Source organism: Suncus etruscus, chromosome 4, assembly GCF_024139225.1.
Source record: "Suncus etruscus isolate mSunEtr1 chromosome 4, mSunEtr1.pri.cur, whole genome shotgun sequence".
NCBI classification, from domain to species: domain Eukaryota; kingdom Metazoa; phylum Chordata; class Mammalia; order Eulipotyphla; family Soricidae; genus Suncus; species Suncus etruscus.
This window is the reverse complement of record NC_064851.1, coordinates 70,743,540-70,755,786: the sequence shown is the minus strand read 5'-3', so window position 1 is coordinate 70,755,786 and position 12,247 is coordinate 70,743,540. Positions and strand designations below refer to the sequence as shown.

The window sequence follows — 12,247 nt, the reverse complement described above, 5'->3', positions numbered from 1 at the left end:
ATTTGTCTAAGAATGTCCCAAATAGTTACATCCTACATTTGTATCACTAATTCTGAAAAATAAATTTTAGAAGGAAAGTGTTTTATGATTCTTTTTCTGAAAGCATACACATAAAGTAGTTCATCAGAGTGTGGCTCTTTTAGAGATAAAATCATGATGCTTTAATCACATATAACTCATGATTTAAAAAAAAGGGTGGGGGAGGAGAGATATCTCAAGAAGCTAATGTGCTGTGCTGGATATTTTTATTTTATATGAAACAATATTTTGTGATTCTGGGGATCAAATATAGGGTCTCACATGTGTAAAAAATTGTGGAACTGTATTTTGGTAATTGGATTTAATTTTTATAGTGATTTCCTCAGTGGTAAGCAGTCTAGGGCCACTTCCAGTAATTTTGGAGGTGAGGCCGGATGGGTCTTGTGATACTGAGGAACCCCGTTGTGCTCAGGGTGCCTGTGGTATATGTCAATGATTCTCAGCCTTTTTCTGACACTGGCCCCCTTTTTCCTGGATCATATACCACCACCTTTTCTCCTTAACCTGCCCACCTCCCTGTTCTACTGGTTGGCAACCTTTTCACAAATATGATTTCCACTTGAAGCTCCTTGGAGTATTCTGGACCTCTGCTGGAGATATGTGGCTCCTGGTTGAGGAATACTGGTACTGGTATAAGGGATCTATTTCTTTCTTTTTATTTTTTTCTTTTTGGTTTTTGGATCACACCCGGCAGTGCTCAGGGGTTACTCCTGGCTCTATGCTCAGAAATCACTCCTGGCAGGCTCAGGGGACTATATGAGATGCCGGGATTCAAACCACCATCCTTCTACATGCAAGGCAAATGCCTTATTTCCATGCTATCTCTCCAGCCCTATAAGGGATCTATTTCAGAACCCTTGCACGTACAGTGCGTAGACATACACTTTTCTTTTTTGGGCTGTCTCTTTGTCCTGTGGACTGGATAGTTTAACTCAGTTTAACTCAGCGATGGCGAACCTATGGCACGCTTGCCAGGTGTGGCACGCAAAGGCCTTGCAGCTGGCACAATTAAGATATGTAGCGTGGCGGGAGGTGAGTGTGCCGGTGTTTGCTTTGCAACTCATCTGGCAACATAGCCGGACTGGCCATTGGGAGGACGTGCTGGCACTTTGAGGAAATTCTTTGGTCTTGGGCACTCGGGCTCAAAAAGGTTAGCCATCACTGGTTTAATTTAACAAGGAGAGACTATAAGGCAAGGATCCTTCTTCCTCCTGCAAAGGAAATCCCCCCAAATTAAGAAATCACTTGGAATGTATATCCTTAAAGCATTGATATCAGTGCTGCAGTTAATTAAGCCACATTCAGGAATGAGCCACTGGTGGTACATGCTGGCATCAACATATAAAGAAACATTAAGGTTAATACGGTAGAAACAATTTATAATCTATATTCATTAGTCTGTTTCTTGGGAATAGTGAATGAACTCTGGATTGGAAATGGCAGAATTGATTTAGATGAAATGGAATTGAGTACCTGGGTAGGAATATTAAAGACCACCCAGATATTCTATGTACAGATGATCAATCTCACAAAGCTGGTAATTTTCAGCTAGTGTTTTTCAGAACCTGCCAGACATTCAGCTTGATGCTTTTCATTTTAATCTCTTACTAGTTTTTGGTATTGATTTAATATTAAAAGCTTTCAATTAATGGGATATTTTAACAATATGGAGAATTTATGTGTTAACTATGTGGATTTTAAAAGTATATTTTCTTTTAAATTTTTTTTAAATGCAACCCCCACTACCTTGAATCCTCTCTCCAATCGTCTACTTTGAAACCGGTACATATATTTGTCATGCACGATTTTACATATTTCTGTGTGACAGGATAAATATTAACCAAATCTTAATGAGGGATATTGAAGGAGAGAAATGGAACTGATTAGCTGGGTAAGTAGAAGACTTAAGAGTAGGATGACAGGTGTCTTTTGCTATTTAGAAATCAGTTCTGTAAAAGTGTGCTTTAATTTGTGAACTCATATTTAGCAGTTAAATGGAAATGCTCTGGGGACCACTTGGGGTTCTTAGAATTGAACTCTGGTCTGCCACTTGCAATCTTTATGCATTGTGCTTGCTGGTTCTCTGGCCTCTGGTACAAATATTTTTTAAAAGGGTGCTTCCCATGATGGACGGTGGTTTGAATCCTGGCATCCCATATAGTCCCCCGTGCCTCCAGGAGCGATTTCTGAGCGCAGAGCCAGGAGTAACTAAGCGCTGCTGGGTGTGATCCAAAAACAAAACAAAACGAAAAGCAAAAGTTCTCTTCTTTCTCTTCTTTCTCTTTCCTTACTTCTTCCCCTTCCTTTTTTCCCTTTCTCTTTTCTTCCCTTCAGTTGTTGGGATAATTGGAAGCACAGTTATCTTGGGTTGCTTGTGTTACTCACTTGGCGCTGCCTCCCTGCTCCAACGGGACACATACTTGAGTTATGTTATTTGTACATGCTTAATAGGGGTACATGCTAGAGATGATACACACAATTATACCTCTGAGTAACACATATGGCAGTGGCTCCAGGATGGTACTGGGCATTTGTGGCAATGCTAGATTTGACCTTGTGACTGCATATCTGTCATGGTTCTACACTATGCATTTAGTACCCTATACTAAAAATATATATATTCCCACATTTTTATTGTGTGTGTTTATGTTTTGGAGGTGGGTCACACCCAGCAATGTTCAATGGTTACTTCTGGTTGTCAGATCACTCCTGGTTGGGCTCCAGTGACCATATATGGTATTGAGGATTGAACCTGGATCTGTTGATTGCAAGGCAAGAAAGCACTTTACCTGATGTACTGTACAATCTCTCTGGCCCATGATAAGTATTGTTTTTAATTTTTTTTGGAGTGGTGAGCATACCCGGTGACACTTGGAGTTTTTTCCTGGCTCTGCGATCAGGAATTAACTCCTGCCAGGCTAGCAGGAACATATGGGAAGCTAGGAATCAAACCTGGTTGACCACATGCAAGATAAATGCCCTACCCACTGCACTATCCTCTGTTCCCCTGATAAGTATTTTTAAGGTCAGAAAACACCCAGAATAATTTAGTGAAGTATTCTGTTGTGAACAATTTTATAAAGCATTGAAAACCATTATTGTCTATTTTTATTAGAAAGTCAAGAAGTACTATGGTTTTTCCCAATGTAGCTACATTATTGTGTAAAATCTTAAGATACTATGCTTTAGTCGTTAAATCATAAGACAGTGAGTGATTAAACTGTGTTCCTGCTTTGCTCTTCCTTTAACTCATGGTATCTTTAATAGTTTTTACAAGCTAGGCATTACTTACATTCTTCTTTTCTGAACACCAAATTTCAGTTATCCTGTTAAAAAACTTTATTGACTTATCTTTGGTTTAATGCTTAGTTTTGCAGGTGCACACCTCTGTATGTGAACCAGCCTCACCTGTACTCTGCCCACTTCTTTCACTTTCCCTTAAGTAACCATATTTTTCACAGACAGAGTTCTTTTTGTGTGATTGGTTAGATCATATGTTGTTCTTGTTTATTTATTTTTATTTCTAAAGAGGAGGAAATCATCCATTAATTACTTTTTACCTTGTGACTTATTTTTAACATAATCGTCTTATTTCATCTTAGTATTCCCCTTCAATTGTAGTTTCACTTCAAATTAGTGATTTATTTTGTGGAGTGGAGTGATAGCTCAGCAGTAGGACGTTTGTCTTGCATGCAGCTGACGCAGGATGGACTTCGGTTCCATCCCCTGGTGTCCCATATGGTCCCTCAAGCCAGGAGCAGTTTCTGAGCGCGTAGCCAGGAGTAACCCCAAGCTTCACCGGGTGTAGCCCAAAAACCAAAAAAACAAAACAAAAAAAGGAGTGATTTATTTTGTTTCTATATTTCTTGTTTATCACATAAATTCATTTGAGTCTTGATTTTGGTGTCCTTTTCCTCCTCTTTTTGAGAAAGGGAGATAGTGATTTTTTTGGCTTTAACAAGGATGTTCCAACACTTTTTGTTGCTGGTTTCTAGTTTTATTTCAATTTTTTTTTTTTTTTTGTGGTTTTTGGGTCACACCCGGCAGTGCTCAATGGTTATTCCTAGCTCCAGGCTCAGAAATTGCTTCTGGCAGACACGGGGGACCATATGGGATGCCGGGATTCAAACCGATGACCTCCTGCATGAAAGGCAATTGCCTTACCTCCATGCTATCTCTCTGGCCCCTTTTATTTCAATTTTTAAAACTAATTTTTGCCCTAATTTCTTCCTATCCTCCCCTGTGGCTTCATTGCTGGATAATGAGGTTATTTCAAAGATGGTGTTGGGCACATACCTGGTGATGGTGCTAACTCATCTTCTGGGATTACACATTAGTGTGGTGCTTGTTCTCTCAGTGGAAGTCCTTCCCAGGGCTTGCATTTCTTTTTTTTATTTATTGATAAATATGCATCACATAGTTGACATACTGATCATAATACAATTGTTTCAGGAAGATCAAAAGCAACATGATTAAATAAAAAGAAATAGAAAACTGAAAGAAAAACTAAAGAGATGGGAGAGAAAGGAAAGAAAATGTTCAGTGGCAAGTACATTTTTGAAAATTATTGAATCATCAAAGAACTCATTAAAGCACTAGCAGAAAGTTTAGTAAGCTCTTATTTTTTTTTTAAAGGATGAGAGTTGCATAGGCCCAGCAAAATATGGGGCAAATGGAAGGGAAAAGCCTTGGCCTAAGTACAAGGAAACCTTACCCCTAAAATATTCTGGCATAAGACCGATGCAGGGCTCCAGGATACTAGGCTGTCCAACCCCTGATTCATTCTCTGTGGTCCCAGGGCTTATATTTCTTTAGCTTTGGGACTTGCACCTATTTGGGATGCACAAGATATATTTGTGCCAGCAGTCAGTTGCTATGGAACTCACATACATTTTCACCAGGATTCACACTCCTTGACTTTGGTATTTGGACTTGTCTTTAATTGTGGCATTTCTTGGGCACTTCATCACTTTGGGTTGTGCTTAATACACATCTGACTTCAGTGCATGACTTCAGGCATTGTGTCAGAGATTGCTTGCTAGTGGGCAATCACAGGCAGCAGAATTGCTGTACTCAAACACTAGCTTTTCCAGGATCAATCGGTGGGATATGGGATTTGAATTTGTGACCATATGCTTACAAAGCAAATCGTCTAAGCCACTGTGCTCTTCGTTGTGGGCAAAGGTTACTAATCTTACTTATTTGGCCACCACCCTCTTTATAGAAAAATAAAGTCATTTTCCATTTCTGTAGAAACAAACCATTTAGTAAACAAAAAGTGCCTTCCCATTGTACCCTAGTTCCTAGTACCCCTTGTATTATTCCAGTATCTTCCACTATGCTGAGTATTACCTACTTTGGGGAGCACTGCTGTAAGTGCTTGACTTTATTTTAACTTTTACTTAGTGTCAAAGTTGGGCCTATTTAAGAGCTTTCTGTACTTGATACACAATGGTAAGTAAATACTACCAATTTGCCCTTACACACACACACACACACACACACACACACACACACACACACACACACACACACACACACACACACACACACACACACACACACACACACTCTGTACTAGGTACACAATGGTAAGTAAATACTACCAATCTTGCCCTTACACACACACACTCTCTCTCTCTCTCTCTCGCTCTCTCTCTCTCTCTCGCTCTCTCTGTACTAGGTACACAATGGTAAGTAAATACTACCAATCTTGCCCTTACACACACACACACACACACACACACACACACACACACACACACACACACACACACACACACACATGGAGTGTGTAATTCTAGTACTTATTATTTTATTTTATTTATTTAACTATTGGTGTCAAACTGGTAGTGTTCAGGACTTGTTCTTGGCTATAATATTCAGGGATAACTCGTAGCAGGCTCAGGTAACTTATGGGGTGCTGGAGATAGAAATCAGAGCAACCATGTGCCAGGCAAAGTCCTACCCACTGTACTATTTCCTGGCCCCAATTCTAATATTTAGAAATAAAATTTGAATTCTATTTCTAAAAAATCCCTAGTTGTAGTACTCATATGAATGTAAGATATTCCATGTTATTGTGGTACAGAGGAATAAAACAAAAAATATCTAAGAAAAAATATTTTTTTTAGTCTGTACAGCTATGGTTAGATTCAAAGTATTATTGGAATTTTGGTTTGGTGTATGAAACTGTCTTGTATTCAGAGTTTTAATGCAAGTGAATTTGTTTTTTGTTTGTTTGTTTGTTTGTTTGGGGGCTGTGCCTCATTGTGCTCAGGGTCATGACTGAACTTTAGGGCTACTCCTAAAGAGCTCGCGGAACCATATTAGGTGCCAGGGATAGAACTTGGGTCTGCCATGTGCTAGGCAAGTGCACTATGCACTGTACTATTACTATTCCAACCTCTCAGGTGAATTTTTCCAGGGCTTTTAAATGGATAGACAGCAGTTCTTGGGACTCTTCCCCAAAGCCTTGTAAATTAGGCAAAATGAGAGTTTGTATTTCTTTTATTCTTAATTTTTTATAATAATTTCTCTAAGCACTGTGGTTACAGAAATGTTCATAGTTGGGTTTCAGTCATTAGACATATGCCACCCTTCACCAGTGTAACTTTCCTGCCACCAATGTTCTCCCATTTCCCTCCTCCCTCAGCCCTTGTCTGTCTCAGCAGTTTGAGTTTCTCTGAGAAATCTTCTGAGCCAGGACCTTTTTCTCTAGTCTGTTTGAGTTATCAAAATATGACCCTTCTTGTATTGAGAGTTTATTCTGTGTATGAACTATCTAGTGTGTTGTGTGTGCTCGTTTCATCTTTGTCATTTTTATTTTTAATTTTAACCATTTTTAATGAGGTACCAGTGTTTACAATATCTTTTGTGCATACATTTCTTTTTCCCTTCTCCCCCACAGTTACAGAGTTGTTCCTAATTGAGTTTCCATCATACAACGTACAAAACCCTTCACCAGTGCTTATTTCCCACCACCAATATTCCCAGTTCCCTCCTACCCAGCCTGCTCTGTGGCAGACATTCCCCCGTTTTTCATTATTTTTTTCATATAGTGCAATCTATTCAATTGTTAAAAGCTTTGCTTTTTGTAAAAGTAAAATGAATTAACTGTGGGGTCTTCTGTAATGCAAAGACTGTAGTTAGGAACCTGTTTCTCCTCTTTACTCTCTTTGGATAGGGACCTAGATGTTAATTTAAATAATCAGTTGGTGAATATAAGGGACTAGGAGGAACATAGTATAGTTATTCTTGAGAAACCTTAATGGATTTCATTTTCTATAAAAAATTGCTAATTTATGTATTTGATTCTCTTTCATTTGCTCACTGTTCTTACGTGTTTACTAATTTGCTTGGAAATTACTCAGAAAGATGAACTTGTTAGGTAGGAATTCTGAATAGTAAAATTTCCCTTGAAAAAATTTTAGGACACCAAATTGTTATCATAGACTCTTTTCTATGAAGTCGTGTTCTTTCCCCAAACTTAGAACATTTGACCATTTCTTCAGATGAGCCAAGCCAAAAATTTGGCTTATACTTAATGGGCATACTGCTGTATATTTTTTAAAGATCAGAAGCCTTTAAATCTTGGAGTCATGCAATGCAACAAGATGTTCACAGTTTGAGATATATATGCTGATTGAAACAGACTAAGGGATTATCTTTCTATTCACTCATCTTTCATTCACTCTGGAGTAGGTATTCAGTAGGTGTACTAGAAGGAAAATCTCCAAGGTATGTCTTTTAAAGTCTATTTAGTCTGATCTGAAACTTTTGATAAAGCTACAAGCTGCTTTTGGTTTTTCACAAGAAGATTTTTTCATCCTTTCTCTGACCTGTGTTTTAGGTGTAGTATTAGTGTTGCCTTAATTGCTATTAATCTTTGTCAATCTTTGGAATATTAATTTTAATTTATATTTATGGTATTAATATACTTAAACTCTTTCATGTGTCCTTTAATGTCTGCATTGTTTATTTTATTTTAAATTTTGTTTTGGGGCCACACTTATTGCTTAGGACTTACTGTTTTCTCTTCATTTAGGGATCACTTCTGATGGGATTCGGGGACTGGATGGGGTGCCAGAGGATTGAATGTCAGTTACACACATGCAAGGCAAAGGATCTTACTTGCTATACTATTGCTTTGGCTTCTATGCACTTCCTTTCTTTTTTTGTTTTTTTTGGGCCACACCCAGTGATGCTCAGGGGTTACTCGTGACTATATGCTCAGAAATTGCTCCTGGCTTGGGGGACCATATGGGACGCTGGGGGATCGAACCTTGGTCCATTCCTAGGTTAGCGTGTGCAAGGTAAACACCCTACTGCTTGTGCCACTGCTCTGTCCCTACTATGCATTTTCTATTTTGATAGCATAGTGATTATTTAGAGCTCTTTTTCATGTCACCACTTTTCTTTATCTACTTAACCCATTTATTGATTGTTTTTATTTGTAGGAAGCATATATTTTTATTTCTGAAAACGTTTGGTTAGTCATGTTTTGTTTGATTATATTCTATTAAACATTTTATAGAGGTCTTTTATTTCAAATTTTTGGGACCTTCCAAGCAATGATTAGGTTCTTGGAGGCCTTTCCTGGTGACGCTCAACCAGTTGTGCTGGGTAGTCAAATGCTTGGGTTGACATTATAATGCTTCTCAGGGTAGCGCTAGGGAACACAAGGGCTACCCCTTGCCATGCTTAAAGGGCCAAATGGTACAGGATATTGAACTCAGTCTTATTTACGTCATGTGCACCAGCCCTTTGAACTCTCACTTGCTCTCTCCCCCATCCCGTTTATTTAATATCTTATTTTCTAATTGGGAATCAGAAGTTTTTTCCAATGCTTAAATTTTGTGGTAACTAAGGATATGCCATCAAAGCAGAGGAGAAGCAGAGTGGTCTTATATATCTGAACCCTCCAGCCCTCTTTATTGAGGATTGTGGGTCTTCCCTTTCTTCTCCTTCATTCCCACTCCGAGTTTCCTGGACATGCCCACCAGTGCTTAGGGCTTATTCATGGCTCTGCAGTCAGTGTCACTCTTATTAGTGCTTGTTTTACCATATGGGGTGCCAGGATTGAATGAGTGAAAGTCAAGTGGCTTACCTGCTGTGCTGTCTCTAGGGCCCCATTTGTGGGTCTTTTCACACTCTTATAATGGCTGGGTTACATTTCCTTGAGTACCATATTATTGATACCTTGTACTTATATAATTATTTTATATGGGATTGTTAAAAAATGTTTGGCAGCATCATTGGATTTTGCCGAACAGATTCTTAACACCCTCTCTTCCTTTCTAGTGACAACTCAGGATATCAGGGAACATTGCCTTATGCCCATGAACTGCAGAATCATTTCTATTTGAAAATATCCTGAAGATTGTGACATTCTAAGCAGATTCTGTAGACTAAAGTTTTGTATATTAAGGACTCTTAAACCAGGATAACCTGCTAAGAAAATTCCATAGATGAGAACTCTTCAGTTTGAAAATCAGTCTGTTTGCTAGATTGTTAATAGCTTAATTATTAGCATTGAAATGAGATTAAACCAAGCTATTGACTTCTTTCTTTTTCTGGAGTTCTTTCTTTCCTTCTCCAGCTGCTTTAATTTTCTTCTGTTCCCTATTATCATTGCTTATTCTCTACTTTTCTTTCTTTTCTTATTTACCAAGTAATTTGAACGTCAGCAATATCCCAGTGCTATTGTGTTTGCAAGGGGAATAGGCCTTTTGGTATGGGACAGGGGTATCCTTTAGCTTTTAGTGGGTTGATAAATAATGAATAAGAAAATGCACATACTAAGTAATGTTATCAGAATTGACATTTGTGCTTTGATAAATAGTAACAGTAGCTGCTGTGTGTTGTTAAGATAGGGGTATCTTTTAAGCTAAGATCTGTGCAAAGAGTACCAAGAGAAAGCATTCCATGCTGAGGGGGAAATGACTAAAAACATGTGGGTGGAAACATATTGATACTTCAATAAATAAAAAAATAATGAATAAATAAAAGACTAGTGACTCTGAAACAAAGAGTTAATGTTTTGGTGAGATGAAATCAGTGAAAATAAACAGAATTGGACAGATGCTTTAATCTCTCCCTCAGTATTATTGGTTATAGCAATAATGAATTTGAGACCAATTAGGATGTAGAACTCATTTTGCATAGTAGTACATACAAACAATTGTTTTTTTTCTTGTTTCCTGTCGTGGTTCCTGTCATTTCTCCAGCCTGAGCAATGTGTTATTCATTAAACATACAAAACCAAAATATTTTTGGGTACAAGGAATGTCAGGTGAATTTTAAAAGTTTCTAGCAATTGTTCTTAAACTAATTATTTTTTGTTTTGAATAAGTAAATTTTTGAGTTTGATTACTTCTCCTGTCTCCCTTCAAATCATAAAAAACGCCTTTTGTTTTGTTTTAGTTTTAGGCTTCTCATCGGATCAGAGATTGAGTAATAGATGGCTTTACCGCGGCTCACAGGAGCCTTGCGCTCCTTTTCAAATGTCACCAAGCAGGATAATTATAATGAAGAGGAGTCTGACTTAAAGGTATTTAAAATTTAAAGACCGTTTTTATTAGCACATATTATTTACAGAGTTCTTCTTATTGGATTTCAAAAGTACTATAGTTTGATGTCTTTGCTTAACTCTTTGTGTTTAAAATGCTGTTTTATTTTCTTTGATATTAGACCATGGGTGTCCAGATATTTACTTATTTTATTTTTTGCCACAAAACATATAATGATTTTATTTTATACATACAAAATTCTTTTTTTTATGATTTAAAATATCTTATTTTCATGGGGCTGGAGAGATAGTATAGTGTGCAAAGTACTAGCCTATCCACAATGCTGACAAAAGTTTGATCCCCAAAACCCCAAATGGTATGATAAGCCAGTGTTTTTCTTTCTTTTTTTATTAATATTGTTATTAAATATCTTGATTGCAAATATGATTATAGTTGGGTTTCAGTCATGTAAAGAACCTCCCCCTTCACCAGTGCAACATTCCCATCACCAATGTCCCAAATCTCCATCCTCCCCATCTCACTTCTACCTGTACTCCATCTAGACAGCCTTTCTACTTCCCTCATTCATTCACTGTTATGATAGTTTTCAACGTAGTTATTTTTCTAACTGTACTTATCACTCTGTGGTGAGCTTCATGTCGTGAGCTGGACTGTCCAGCCCGCCTCTCTTTTGTCTCTGAGAATATTTGCAAAAATGTCTTTTATTTTTCCTAAAAACCATACATGAGAGACTATTAAGCGTCAATCTCTCTCCCTCTGACTTATTTCACTCAGCATAATAGATTCCATGTACATCCATGTATAAGGAAAATTTCATGACTTCATCTCCTGATGGCTGCATAATATTCCACTATGTATATGTACCACTGTTTCTTTAGCCATTCATCTGTTGAAGGGCATCTTGGTTGTTTCCAGAGTCTGGCTATTGTAAATAGCGCTGCAATGAATATAGGTGTGAGGAAGGGATTTTTGTATTGTATTTTTGTGTTCCTAGGGAATATCCCTAGGAGTGGTGTAGCAGAGTTGTATAGAAGCTCAATTTCCAGTTTTTGGAGGAATCTCTATATCACTTTCCATAAAGGTTGGACTAGACAGCATTCCCACCAGCAGTGAATAAGAGTTTCTTTTTTTCCACATTCCCACCAGCAATGCTTATTCTCATTCTTTGTGATGTGTGCCAATCTCTGTGGCGTGAGGTGGTACCTCATAGTTGTTTTGATTTGCATCTCCCTGATGATTAGTGATGTGGAACATTTTTTCATGTGCCTTTTGGCCATTTGTATTTCTTCTTTGACAATGTGTCTATTTCTTCTTTCCATTATTTGATGGGATTAGATGTTTTTTTCTTATAAAGTTCTATCAGTGCCTTGTATATTTTGGATATTAGACTCTTATTTGAAGGGTATTGGGTGAATAGTTTCTCCTACTTAGTAGTTGGTTCTTGTAGTCTGGGCACTATTTCCTTTGAGGTGCAGAGGCTTCTCAGCTTAATATGTTTCCATATGTTTATCTCTGCTTCCACTTGTTTGGGGAGTGCTGATTCCTCTTTAAAGATGCCTTTAGGGGCCGGGCGGTGGCGCTAAAGGTAAGGTGCCTGCCTTGCCTGTGCTAGCCTTGGACGGACCGCGGTTCGATCCCCCGGTGTCCCATATGGTCCCCCAAGCCAGGAGCAACTT

The 12,247-nt window shown here is 38.1% G+C and overlaps 1 protein-coding gene across 1 annotated transcript in view; it reads left to right on the top strand.

Annotated features, from left to right (window-relative positions):
• The first annotated feature begins 10,461 nt into the window (after positions 1-10,461).
• ASCC3 (activating signal cointegrator 1 complex subunit 3) overlaps positions 10,462-12,247 on the top strand; it is a 329,628-nt gene continuing 327,842 nt past the window's right edge. Inside the window, exon 1 of the mRNA XM_049771320.1 lies at positions 10,462-10,591. Within this exon, the coding sequence (XP_049627277.1) occupies positions 10,502-10,591 (90 nt within the window). The 5' untranslated portion in view covers positions 10,462-10,501. The remainder of the gene's footprint in view (positions 10,592-12,247) is intronic.